At 36.1% G+C, this 13,727-nt stretch overlaps 1 protein-coding gene across 1 annotated transcript; it reads right to left on the bottom strand.

Annotated features, from left to right (window-relative positions):
• Positions 1-8,560: 8,560 nt before the first annotated feature.
• Positions 8,561-13,426, bottom strand: LOC107868008 (formin-like protein 6). The gene is made up of 5 exons (XM_016714544.2): positions 12,028-13,426; positions 11,300-11,577; positions 11,021-11,220; positions 10,202-10,443; positions 8,561-9,828 (listed from the first exon to the last, which is right to left on the bottom strand). Exons 1-5 carry the CDS (start codon positions 13,267-13,269, stop codon positions 9,034-9,036), a joined length of 2,757 nt encoding a protein of 918 aa, XP_016570030.2. The 5' UTR covers positions 13,270-13,426; the 3' UTR covers positions 8,561-9,033.
• Between the last annotated feature and the right edge of the window lie 301 nt (positions 13,427-13,727).

Consider the following 13,727-nt stretch of genomic DNA (forward strand, 5'->3'; position numbering starts at 1 on the left):
GAATTTTGACTCAACTAATCACAAAAATTAAAATTTGAAAATCGTAACTCCAAAACCCCTTTATTTAATGAATTTCAAGCCTAAATCATGCACAATCGTGAGTAATAAAGTAATAAAGAGTAAGAAAATCATTTGTTACCTTTTCTATTAATGAGGGAAGTGATCGAGGGGAGAGGGGTATGATCAAGTGAAAGAAGAAAAATGGGCACTAAACCCATTCACCTCTCTTTTAAACTATTTTGGGTCATTATAGAGACATGTTTCGCTGTTGCAATATTGTTATAACGGTAATAATGTCGCTATAGCAAAGTCCTAAATCAAGCTCAAAAAATTTAAATTTTGGATTTTTAAAGAACTTTCTGAATTCATTAATTTGATGAGGCCCCATATAAATTAAGAACTCAAAAAAATATGTCTTTGTGTCGTATCATGTCATATTAGAGCATGAAAAACTCTTCCCATGAGTCAGGTACTGGGATTTCGATTCTAAGGTTTTAGTAATAGGGAGTTTTGGTTGTTCATGTCCTCATTGTATGCCTTTACAAAAATTTTGGTCTTAACTTTAGGGAATCGAGCATTGATACATAGTTACCGACGCTATCATGGCGAGGAAGCGAAATTCAATCTAGATGAAACCTACTTATCTCTTTTAATTTTTAGGGAAAAACCAATGGGTAAATTAGTATCTATTGTAATGACCTAATCCATCATTACTAGGAAAATGTCTCAATATTAGTACGGGTATGGGGATGTCACGACCCGAACCAGGGCCTGGCCATGACGGGTATCTCAAGTCCAGTATAGAATGGAGACCAGCCCCTGTACCTAGATAAAACACCACACATTGCCTAAAAATGGCTGAATTCCTAACATATAACAAGATAGCATAAGATAAGCTCAAAGAATTTAAGTATGTCTATAACTGATAACCGATAACCGACAAAAAATATCCAACCATCATTATCTAAGTCCACAGTAATATCCACAAAGACTTTTAACAAAACTAAAATCAATAAAGTGTTAGAACACGCCCTCGACCCTGATAATGACAATGACAATTTTAATGATAAAGTGACCTCTGAATTTTAATCTACGGATGGAAACTGATGAAATATCCATTTCTTTCAGAGAATGAAAGCACGCCACTTCACCATCAACGATTGATGAATCAAGATGATACACCTAACACTGCATGGGAAAAGTAGAAGTAGCTCTGATTCTTACATCGTGTGGGGAGACAGCGCCCGGAGATAGTTAGTGGGTTAAACACTAGTATATGACTCAGGGATAGGGGACAAAATAATGTTATGTAAAGATCTAATTCAAGACCCTATGAACATCACCATATACATAAATAAATAATATCTTTTGAAAGGGAACAAGGCTTATTATACACTTTAAAACCTTATCCTGAATGGTGCAGCTCAACCGTCATAAGAAGACACTTATGGGCTATATGGGTCAAGATCTTCTCTATCTAGAAGGGCCCCAGTACATACAGCTACACAAACCAGATGATGTACAGATGCACCATGGAGTACTCAAATTTCTCGACATATCAAGGTAACTTAAGCACCCAATCATGTAATATAATATATGGTACTTGAACCTCCCAATCATATAATAAGGGGGGTTCAAGCCACCTAGTCATTTAGACCCCCGTGTCAGCAACTAAGGTTTCCTGTATTGCTCCCTCGCGACCTGCACTTACATGACTCAGCTACACAACCCTCTTTTTAAGCACCATTAACATATCATATTTATCACACATTTCCATTCATTGAACCATAATAAAAATTTAGGCATACACTGTTAGTATCGTCATACCAACTACCCTTGCAAGGTAACATCAACATACCATCACAATTCCATTTACTAGGGAAAATGACTCCCTTTGTTCATTCAAACAAATCACCATGTTTCAATAACCTCTTTATATCATGTGATTGTTCTAAAAATAGTTCAATGCAATTTTACTCATACTCAAAACTATTTTCACAAAATTGGGTTAGGGTTATTACCAATTCAACTGTCATTATTCAAAAAATTTGGGGAAATCGTAATCCCCGAGTTTATTCACCGTACCCATGCATCAAATTGATTTCAAAGCCACCATTTAAAACATAATCAATGCATATGTAAACATGAAACATTATATAAACAACAATCATTCAAAACCCTCAACCCATGTTCCAAAACCAGCATCAAAACCACATGGAGAGCCATTTAAAACACAGGCTTTCATAAAGTAATAGATGGGGAACGGTAATATGCCTGAAGGATTATCAATTATAGATAAGAAACCTTAAATGGACCCTAGATGCTCAACCTTGAGGAAACCCTAGCTTTCTTTGCTTGAAAAATTTGAGAGAGTAAACATGGTTTTTTTATTTGTTAAAGTGTTAAAATAATACCCCAAAGGTATTTTATGGGTGTGGGGTCTTAGTGGGTAAAAATGAAAATGTTCAAAGTTCCCTCAACTTAAAATCTGGAAAATAATCGCCAGTGACTATGTCACACTATGACTCATAACGACACGTTACAACTCGTCAGCATGAATCATATCCAGGATAGTGTCATTATGCACACATACTATTGACCCTATGACTTATATTATATGACTCGTTAAGGGACCCTACGACTCATAGGGTCCTAGTCATCACCCAAACAACAATACTTGGAATGCACTGGTTTGACTACAGTTAGGAAATTACAACTCGTAATGAGTCCATACGACTAGTAATGAGTCCATACAACTCGTTGGGAGCCACTCATACTTGGAACAGAAAACTTGGCCACACACACTGATCAAGTTACAATTTAGGTCCAACGACTCGTCTATACTCCCTATGACTCATAAAAAGAGTCATAGTCTAGATAGTGAGGATAAAATTTTAGAAATTTTCAAGGGCCAAAAACTTGGGGTGTTACATTTTCCCCGTTTTAAGATCATTCGTCCTCGAATGATGAGACAAGGCTTTTGTTAGCACGATTTGACTCCGAACATAACTATAGTTACCTTTAACAAAGACAGAAAACAAAGATATTAAGGAATTCACAATTTCCTTTTAACAAGGTCAGAAAACTAAGATGCTATGGAATACACATACCTCTTGCATGATTATCCGGAGCAGGAATCAATAATGGGTACTTGAACTTCATGTCCTCTTCGGCTTCCCAAGTAGCTTCTTCATACTTTTGGTTCCTCCATAGAACCTTTATCGAAGCCACTTCCTTTGTTTGCAATCGGCAAACTTGCCAATCCAAAATCTCAATCAGGACCTCCTCATAAGACATGGAATTTGAGACACTTACACTCTTCAAAGAAACAATCAAGGAAGGATTGCCCACATATTTTTTCAACATCGATACATGAAAAATTGGATGAATGAAACCTAAAATCAAAGGCAATTCCAAATCATAAGACACCTTGCCCACTCATCTTAAAATATGGTATGGACCAATATAACGAGGACTAAGTTTCCCCTTCTTTCCAAACTGTATCACTCCCTCAAAGGAACACTTTCAAGAATAACAAATCTTCTACATTAAAATCCAATCCCTTCGTTTCACATCTGCATAGGAACTTTGGCAACTTTGGGTGGTCTTAAGCCTATGTCAAATCACCTTCACCTTCTCTATGGCTTGGTGAACAAAATCCAAGCCCAACAATCCAGCCTAATCAACTTTGAACCACCCAACAAGAGACCTGCACCTCCGACCATACAAAGCCTCAATAAATTCATCCCAATATTCAAATGATAGCTATTATTATATGCAAACTCAATGATAGGAAAATGGTCAACCCAACTGGTTGCCTTTCTTCTTTCTATTTCTTTCCTTGAATAATGGTCGGGTCAAAATTTGGTCTCGTTATCTACTTTTTTGTCTGAAAACACTTTGTGTTTACACCCAAAAAAGGCATGATGTAGACACCTAATTTTGTCCCTCCTAAAACCCAATTCATCTATTTTAACCTCACGTTATCATACACCCTCACCCATCTGACTACACTCCACAAAAATACAAAAATAACAACCCTTAACAAATTTTATCTTTTTTTAATCCTATCCTAACAACCTCTCCAATTAAAAGCGGACACCTCACCACCCCATACCCCTATCTTTACCTACCCTACCCAACCCCTACCCTTTTTACACATTTTTTAGATACCATAACAGAATTAGGGGCCTTACAGAATAGCTCTAAAAAAAACAATTCTCCATTTTTCCTCTTCTTCACACCATATACACCCATTCGGGGAACCCATTTTTTTTAGTCATCGTCTTCCTTCTTGGAATTCACCATGAATGCATAAAAATCAAACACACACACGCACCTCACCATATAATAACTCACGATTTACACTATCACAAACGGATACACCACACACACCAGTAGAGTTTGAGAGAGATAGAGAACGGGTAGAAAGAAATTAAAACAAAATAAAGAGTAGCTGGACGGAGAGAAATCCAGATAGAGGGAGAGATTTAAGCATAAGAGAGAACCAAGAGAGGAAAGATAGACGAGAAAAAAAAGGAGAGATGGATACATCAACGCAGATCCAAGAGAGGGAGAAGAGAAGGGGCACTAGAATTAGCGCCGAAAAACATTGCAGTGACAAAAAACATGACCACTCTACGATTCTATCACTAACAGAGCTCTTTGGAGCTCCGACAAAGTCGCAACAACGAACCGACTCCCTCTCGTCCCTATTTTTGGATCCAAACAGCCTGTTTCTCCCCCTTTTCCCATTAAAACCCATCAAAAAATAATGAAACGAAATCATGTGTAAGGAAATAGGTTCGTGACTTCTCTGGGTTTTTTTCGTGACTTTGTTGGGGTCGGGTATATCGAAGTTGTACTGGTTTCATCATCGAGGTTCGATTTAAGGTTTTTGGTGCAGACTCTTTTCAATATTGAATTTGAAAGCTCCAAATGAGGTCCAATTCTACTCTTTCACCTTTTTTATTTTCATTGTTGATGATATCCGGTGCATTGGATTGAATATCATGTTAGTTGATATGTGATGATAAGAATTATTGGTTGTTTTGATTTGTTGTTTGATTCCTTTGATTGTGGATTGATTATGGATTATGTGATGCGAATTAAAATTGGTTATTTTGGGGCGAAAATTAAAAAATCAATAAGAGTGAATATTATAGTATTTTGATTCATTGTTGATGTTGAACGTTGATAGTATCATGTTTCAGGCCAAAACTAGTAGGCAAATTCTAGGCTTTGGGTTAGGCAACTCCTAGGATTCTAATCATCGAATGTTTAAATGTTTATGGTTGAGTGATTTTCTTCATTTTTATCGTTTTTCATTAAATATATTCATTTAGCCAGGAAATTCCCTGAAGCACATTGTATTTATAGACCGGGGAATGCCCTGACATATCATGTTGGCGGCAGATGATCGTGATGAAGGCCCGAGGCATCGAGTAGAGCATTAGTATAGGATTAGTTTAGGATAGGATTTACATTTTTGCATTTTTTCTATTTTGGGACTGTATAATTGGACTAAACACTATATTTTGGATTCATTTTGTTTCGTGTGTTTGATTGATTATTTTATGTGTTTTGTTTGGTTTATACATTTGTAATGTCAAATTAGCCGATATGCTCCACCAAGCGACCGTGGTCGAACCACGAGATTGAGGGGTGCCTAATACCTTCCCCTCGATCAATAGAATTCCTTAACTGGAATCTCTATTTGCAAACCAGTTTTAAAGAGTCAAATCATTTTGAAAATGATTTTTCAAAGGTGACTTGGCACACAGGATTATGCCAAGTGGCGACTCTGAGTTTAATTGTAAATAATTCTTTATTGAAACAAATTTTCACCTTTTGTCACATAATAGTAAAAACCCTTTCGAACCTTAAAACAAATCTTTTTGGAGTTTAAAAAAGGGGTGTGACACATACGTGGTGCAACCTTCCTTTCTCACAACCATACATGTCCATATCAGATATATGTCCATGTAGAGGGTGTGATTTTCTTTCCTTTGCCTTGCCGTGAGAGATGTTGTGGTGATTGGTCTTCGATCTTCTTTGATTATCTTGCCGTGAGATATGTCCAGTAATTTCTTTGATTGATGCGTTTCCATATTCAGCGTTGGCTTCTTTGTGGATGGATACTCCTTGCCTTGTGCAAGATATTCTTTCATCCTTAGAGATCTTTTGTATCCTACAAATTGTCAATTATTAGTTTGTTATTATTAAAACATATTACAATGATATGGGAGGCTAACAGATTGTTCATCTCATTTTGTAGATGTAGATCGATTGAGCGAACCACATTAAATTATTGTGCCTCTTATTGATATGTTTCTTGCATGTTTCTTATGTGACGTCTTTTAGGATTTGCTTTGTAAGCTTATTATTTCGAGCCTAACAACTTTCATATGCACAGTCAACAAGGGCGTATCCAATGAATAAGCTATGAGTTCATTTGAAGTTTGAACCGTATATTTTGGCTTAGGCTATGTATATGTGTGTTTAAAGATCTATCAGATATAAAGAAATAATAGATTCTAAGCCCAATAAGTATGACGGAGGTGATCGCATGACAAATTTGAACCCATAAAATTCAAAAGTCCAAATCCACCTGAAAATCAAGGGCACCAGAGATTTATGCAGAGAATTATTAAACCAAAATTTTTAAAGCTACTTCACAACAAAAGATAGTTATATTTAAGTCTGGTCGCTCGGGCCGCCGTACCTTTTGCTTCTTCCTCGGACTTTGTCATGTTCCCACACTCAATGAAAGAGCTTTATAAGTGGCACTGCACTTCTTCACTCATTACCTACCATTTCATCGTTCTAATTTGTGTCTGTGCAGTTGAGAGGAAATAGCACTAGACATAATTATGTCCCTCATAAAATGAACCCTAATATAGTTCATGGGTAATTCATAAGAAAGGTAAATATGATAAGGGTGCAAAATGCAAAGAACTCAAATGTTCAAATGTTACTCCTTTTTTATCAGCTCATATGGTGGTGTATGGATCAATTTGTACTTACATCAATTAATAAATTATTTGTGTTTCAGTTGATATTTGAACCTGAACTCCATTGTTTTCAGAACGTCTGGGAGGGGGTCATCCGTTAATGTTTTTGGCTTAGTGTTTGTTTTGTTGCGATAACTCCCAATATAGTAAGTGAACAATTTGAACTATCAAATATCAAGCTCCAACTTCAGTTGAGATTCATTCAGTAGTTCACCAGAAATACACAGGTTTATGGTTTCTTATGTCAATCTCAAATCAATGTTACTTTAACAACTCACAATCAAATATTTATAAACATTGAATAGATTTTTTAGTATATATACAGACAAAAGTTACTTGTGTTTAGTTAATTTAACTTTAGAGTTGCCTATAAGTGACAAGGGTTGTCTAACATGTTCCAACAAGTAGTAAGTAAAGAATACAATGATTTTATTTGAAAAATACCCGGCTAACAAAGGTGTAAAAAAATCATGACCTGTACTTCTAAAGGATTTAACCTCAGCTTTACTAAACATGAATGAGCCTCACAGCAAACAATGCAAATTTTGTAACCTAAGAAATTATAAACTCTAATTCCTAATCATACACAAACCTCCAAATGTATGTGATCCCAAAGTCGCCGAGTCAACCAAACTTGAGGACAACAATCCTATTTCAGTTTTTAACACACTAAACTAAGAATACACCAACCTTACAACTCAATGAACACTTCCTAATACATCAATGCTAAAACTCTTAGCTAGACTATGCACTGGGTCCTGGTTCCACAGTGTGTATCTTCAGTATTTGAGTTACAATAATTAAGAAATCAATTTGCCAATGATCTTTTTTGCTTTGTAAATGCATAAGTCTCTTAGTTGAACTAATCTTTTATTTAAGCACCACTAGTTCTTCTTCAATAGAAGCTCCTCATCAACCCAAACTCTCTTTGCTTAGAGTTCTACTTCAAATAAAACTCCATCAGTTCAAACTCTTACTCAATTTACATTCCAAAGTATCTTCGGTGGAGCCACCATAGGCAAAGGGTGGTCCCTCGCACTCTTTGGTAGAGAACTTTGTGGCTACAGAGGTTAAATGTTAAAGTAGTTATCATAAGTGTATATTTAATTTTACACACCTTAACACAAGTGAAAATTTGCATACCCTTTGCCAAATTCCTGGCTCTTGCTTTTACATTAGTACTTCAATAAAATCTCTAACAAATCACAAATCACAGATACTTGTAATCCCTTTATAATTTAATGAGTGTCCCTTTATAATTTAATGCTTTATGCTAAAGGCTGCTATCTCTTGGGTTAGCCCCCGCAAAGGGTCTTCCTTTAGAGTCATTTTGTGGCTTTCACCATTTTATTTTTGTGTCCAAATGTATCTCTGAAGATCTGATAAAGTTAGAATATGCTTTTACTTTTGTCTGGTTTTCACTTTTTCTTGCATTTAGTGATGGCACTGGGGCCTAAATTCCCAACATTCTTTACGTAGAATCCACTTAATGAAACTTTAAACAGCTGTATAGAACTTTAATTAAGACAAAAGTGCATACAAATGTATATAACAAAAAGAGGAGAATGAATTTCATTATGTCGCTGAAATCATAACATCAAAATCTGAACTTTTATGTCTTTACTATGTATACAGATGAATAAAACTTCCTTATCTAGGTCTACACAGAAAGAAGGAATAATCTCTATAATTTAAAATTGATCATATTGCTTTTGACAGCATCCCAGAATGCTGCAGCCTCTTATTCTTATGTGTGTGACGCCTAGTCCGTTTACATTTCCCTCATTATTGAGCTGGGAGATTCAATGCTAATCCATCTTAACTTACAAAGACCAAATGCTCATTCTCCTTGTGATGCTGCTTTCCTGTTGTCTGGATGGATCCTCTAGATTTGCTGATGCGTCTGTGTCCAAAAATGCATAATCTTTTGGCACGGGCGTGGCTACATTTTTAGAGAATCTGAGCAATGTGGATTGTAACGAACTTTGAGAACCTAGCATCATTTTTTTGCACATAAATGTCAAGGTGATGAGCTATCGTCGTCCCAACTCCTATCTTGTCTCACGTTGTATCTGTTTAAGACTGGAAGTGATGCAGTTGTAGCTATTCTGAATGACCTGGCAGCACCAACCATTGTTCTGTCCTGCATCATTCCGACATCTTTGCACACACTATCCAATATGCAGAGGAAGTCTCTTACAATCATAAATATTCTGAGAGGATGAGCCTCCTCTTTTGCAGCATCACCATGGAAATATTCCGTCACCTCTTTGACCATCGACAAAGCTTTTCTTTCTTCCGCCTTGATCCTCACTATACCATCTTCTGCATCCTTTAGAAATACTCTCATTGACTCAAAAAAGTTCCCTTCCATGCTTTTCTTTTCGTACTGCAAAACGGATCTAACTTTAACAAGTCCTGCCTCAAGCTTCAATACATAGCCACTTAGGACGTCCGAGTCCATTCCTGCTGCTTTTTTGACATTGCCAAGTTCTCTGCTTAATCCAGCAACTACCTGCAATCCTTGCTTCTTGAATTCTTCCTCTTTGAATTTGATATTTGATATATTAGGAAGGTTATCATCCTTAGTATCAGAATCCAGCCCTTCTGATCTAATAATCTCCTGAACCACAAAGTGAAGCAAAGTTGTCTTTCCATCTGTTCCCTTTATATCTATCAATTTCAAAAGAGTTTCAAGTTTGAAAGCTCTTGCATCACCACGATTAGTGCCAACATTCATGCGGTTTCCTGCTCTGAGAACAGCTTCAAGGAGTTTGAGAAATAGTCTGCTGTTCTTCAGTTCTTGACTTGCTTCCTTTTGAAAATTGGCAATGCAACAAAAGTTAAAAGAGTACTCTTGTTTGAAAGAAAGTCAAATAATTTCAGTTAAGAAAGCAAAGTATCTCAGCTGGGCAAAGGCCTCCAAATTGGTGATTAGTGTGCACTATTCCTCAGTAAGTGGCTCATATTTACCAGGGCATCACAATGTAATAAAAATTCTTGGAAATGGTCATAGTTTCTCATCAATAGACATTAAAATCAACACCAAGTTGCAGACACAAGATTACTGATATAAGATTTTCAGCATAATTAAGTTCTGGGAAGTCATGAGTATATAGTGAATGTGTTTTCATCCAAGTCAAAGTAACATGTGTGTGTGTTTTAAAGGAATCTTAAGCTGATAATACCTCAAGTGTTTGGAAAGACTTCCTCAGATCCTTTACTTCAGCATCAAAATTTGCTCGATATAGCATGGCTTCTACTCTTTTGAAGGCAAATGGTACATCAAGAATAGCCTTGAGGAATCGTTCTGCAGACCCTAATTTTGAAGTATCCCCATTGTAATCTCTTAGTTTTATCTCTTCTTCCTTTGTTGGAGCCATCTTGACCAAACTCTCCAGAAGTTCAGGCCCCAATCCTTCTGCATTACCTGTTTTCCTCAAAATACATCCCACATATATATGAATTTTGAAGGAAGAATTTTCATTGACGATCAAAATAGATGGACAGTGTCATAGCTATAATAAGTTCCCAAGTCGAGATGATGTTCTTGTTGGCATGCATATATGTGAAATTTAACCAACCCTAGAAGTGCCTTTGATATAGCAGTAAGTACTGTATCAACGGAACTTGGAAGTCATTTTCCAGTAAAATGTCTGTCATGAAAAAGACATTTTCTGGTGCTTGGTTTACCAGAAAGATAAACATTTCCGTTAGAAGGGGGAAAATGATCTTTCTCATAACAAAAGTCATTTTCCTTAGTAAGATTTTAACTTAATATCACTTCATCCAACTAATATTTAGACATTAACATTACTCTTTAGAAATCAAAAAAATTCATCTAAACACCCTCCAATTTGTTATTATCATTATGAATCTTTAATATAATAGTAACCAAACATACGTTGGATACATTTTTCATGGAACCAGAGAACTTCTTTCATGATAATTGACTTTTGTAATTCTAAACCACACCTTATTAATGCAGAGCAGAAAATTGCACATACCATCTAAAAGCGCATCAGATACTTCATCCTTTGTTACATTCAATGCTCTCAACATTATGGCAATGTTCTGTGATTTTTTTGGGTCAAGAACTCTGTTCTCCTTCTCAACCAGAGAACAGACTGATTTCTTGGTGACTTCATTTGGGACTGAATTTACAGAATTACATCCAAAGAGTGACTCCATCATGTCCTCATTTAATCTGAAATATATAAAGATCAGTATGATAAAAAAACTAGAGGCCAATGGTGAGACAATTGAATCTTTGTTAATCAACTCACTGGAAAGAGCTCGATTTCAATTGATCCCACACCGTGGCTCTTTTGGAAGTTGCTCGTACTTTGTCCCAATGTAATGGCTTCAATCTGGGCTTTGACTCATCTGTAGTGTCGATATCATGTATGGCTCCTCTGTGTTGTTCTTCGAAAGGACTTCTCTTCTCACCCAGATATGTTGATTTTGGTGCGGGAGTATTTGATTGAGGCTTTACATTGGAAGATATTGAAGGGGAACTTCTTTGTGATCTTTCAAGCATAGGCGGCTCAACAGAATTGGTTGCCTAAAATAAAATTATCATAAAAGAAACTTAAAACTCATTCCATATAGTCATTCATAAACTACAGCGGCTCAATAAAGTCAGTTGCCTAAAACAAAATTATCATAAGAGTACTTAAACTCATTTCATACAATTCATATATGTAGAGACTCAAAATAACTTGTTTTCTAATATACAAATCAATCAAATGAGACAATGATAAATATCAAATTCAAAGAAACTGATTTAGATTAGAAAATGAAATCCGCAAAAACAAGAAAAAAAACAAAGGGATTGTAGAAAAAAAATCAAAACAGAAGAGAAAGGTAAATGTATAAACTAATGTTTTAGAATAATTTACTCACTCGTCTCAACAACTACGACCAAATAATAATAAAACATAAAACTTGACAACTTTTATTAACATAAATTAGATTATCTATATGTTACTATATGATGAATTAGTGAACTTACCCTTGAGCCGACTCTGCCTCCAATTTTTTGGGAGGCTGATAGTGGAGGCAGAGGCGGAGGTGGAGGTGGAGGTGGAGGCGGTGGTGGAGGGGGAGCTGGAGCTTGAACTTTTGACATTTCATGGGATTGGTTGCTTATTGATTTAAGCCTTGCTATATCTGGTGGAGGTGGTAGCGCAGAGAATTTCACCCTTTGTGGCACAACATAAGTTAGACTTGGCTTCTTTTGCTGCAATGTAAGTTCTTGTTCTTGTTGTGGTGGTGGAGATGGCGGTGAAGCTTGCTTCACTGATGGTATTATTGGGCGTTTTATATCAGGTGATGAACACAAAAGGGACAATCTCGGAGAAGTTCTCTTTGAATGGGGAATTGAATTATTATTCACATGATTTTCTACTCTAGATTTAGTCACTATGTTACCACTACTACTAATATTATATGGCTTGTAAATTTTGATTTCACGAAGATGATTTTCTTCGTCGGACGATGAAATTCTTTGATCAGGTGAATTTGTTATGGTAGGAGGAGGGAAGGCTCTAGTACTTCTCAATGGAGGAAGTGGTTGAAGTTCTGGACTTGGTCTAGACCTGTCTGATTTCTTAGCAGGGCTAAGTTTCCTATAAGGTGAAGCATTATTAGCAACACTATTGGAGTGGTTCACTTGGGTTTGTTGAGAGGATGATGATGGTTCAACTGTTCCAATGTAAAGAAAATTGGAAGGTGGCATTCTTGATTCTTCATTGGCTCGATGAGAGTTGTTCCTACTGTTGTTACTAACGAGCTTTTGGGTTTCATCAGGGTGTTTAGCTTTGTGTTTGTAGATGTAGAATCCCAAAGCGGATAGCATTCCAAGAGTGACAATGCCAACAGACACTGCAATTGCCAGTTTCTTGGTTGGGTTTGTTGGATGAGAGGAAATTGGGCTTGTTCTTGAAACTGGTGTCCCATTTGGTTGAATTGGTTGAACTTCTTGTTGTGGCGTTTGATCTGGGGTTGCTATAGAGGGGACTTCTGGGAAAAAGGGGTGGTCTGGGGTGGGGAAAATGGGTTCAGAAACTAGTGGTGGTGGGGGTGGAGGTGGAGGTGGGTATGACGAAGTGTCTGGAAAAAGTGGCTGATGAAGAATTCTTCTTGTTTTGGGATTGTTAATGAGATCTTGAATTTGGGTGTTTGCTGTTGCAAAAGTAGTGACAATTAGTAATAGTAGTTTTATTGAAAAATTGCAAATGGGATGAGCTCTCATTGTGTGTTTCTTCTTCTTTTTCTACAACTCATCTTCTTGTGGTTTTTGTTTCCACAATCTCCAGTGGTGTCGCTCAAGATGTAGAGAGAGAGAAAAGCTTCTTTAAGCAGCTACACTTTCAAAAGGGTATGGTGGAATCTAGATTTGTGCTTGTAGTGAGTTTTGGAATAATAATACTAATAATAATTAAAACTAAAAATTAAGCAAATACACAATTTATATTTTTAATATTATAAAAAATCTTCACTTTTTACTCAATATATACACAGAATGTTATGTATATATTAGTTATATTATACATATTAATAAAAAAAAAATAATTAAAAAATAGAAAAGAGTGTAATTAATTTCAAAAAAATTAATATTTATGTTATTTATACTAATTAAAATGAAAGAGATGTTGTGCTGGGGTTAAAATTAAAGGACCACGTCGCTTGTTTGGATGATTTATACATGTT

This window comes from Capsicum annuum, chromosome 4 (genome assembly GCF_002878395.1).
Source record: "Capsicum annuum cultivar UCD-10X-F1 chromosome 4, UCD10Xv1.1, whole genome shotgun sequence".
NCBI lineage: Eukaryota > Viridiplantae > Streptophyta > Magnoliopsida > Solanales > Solanaceae > Capsicum > Capsicum annuum.

Coding starts and splice junctions, on each gene's coding strand:
- LOC107868008 (XM_016714544.2), bottom strand. CDS start 13,269: ATGAGAGCTCATCCCATTTGCAATTTTTCAATAAAACTACTATTACTA. Junction 11,578..12,027: donor GAGGCAGAGTCGGCTCAAGG/GTAAGTTCACTA, acceptor ATTTTATTTTAG/GCAACCAATTCTGTTGAGCC. Junction 11,221..11,299: donor TTGAAATCGAGCTCTTTCCA/GTGAGTTGATTA, acceptor TATATATTTCAG/ATTAAATGAGGACATGATGG.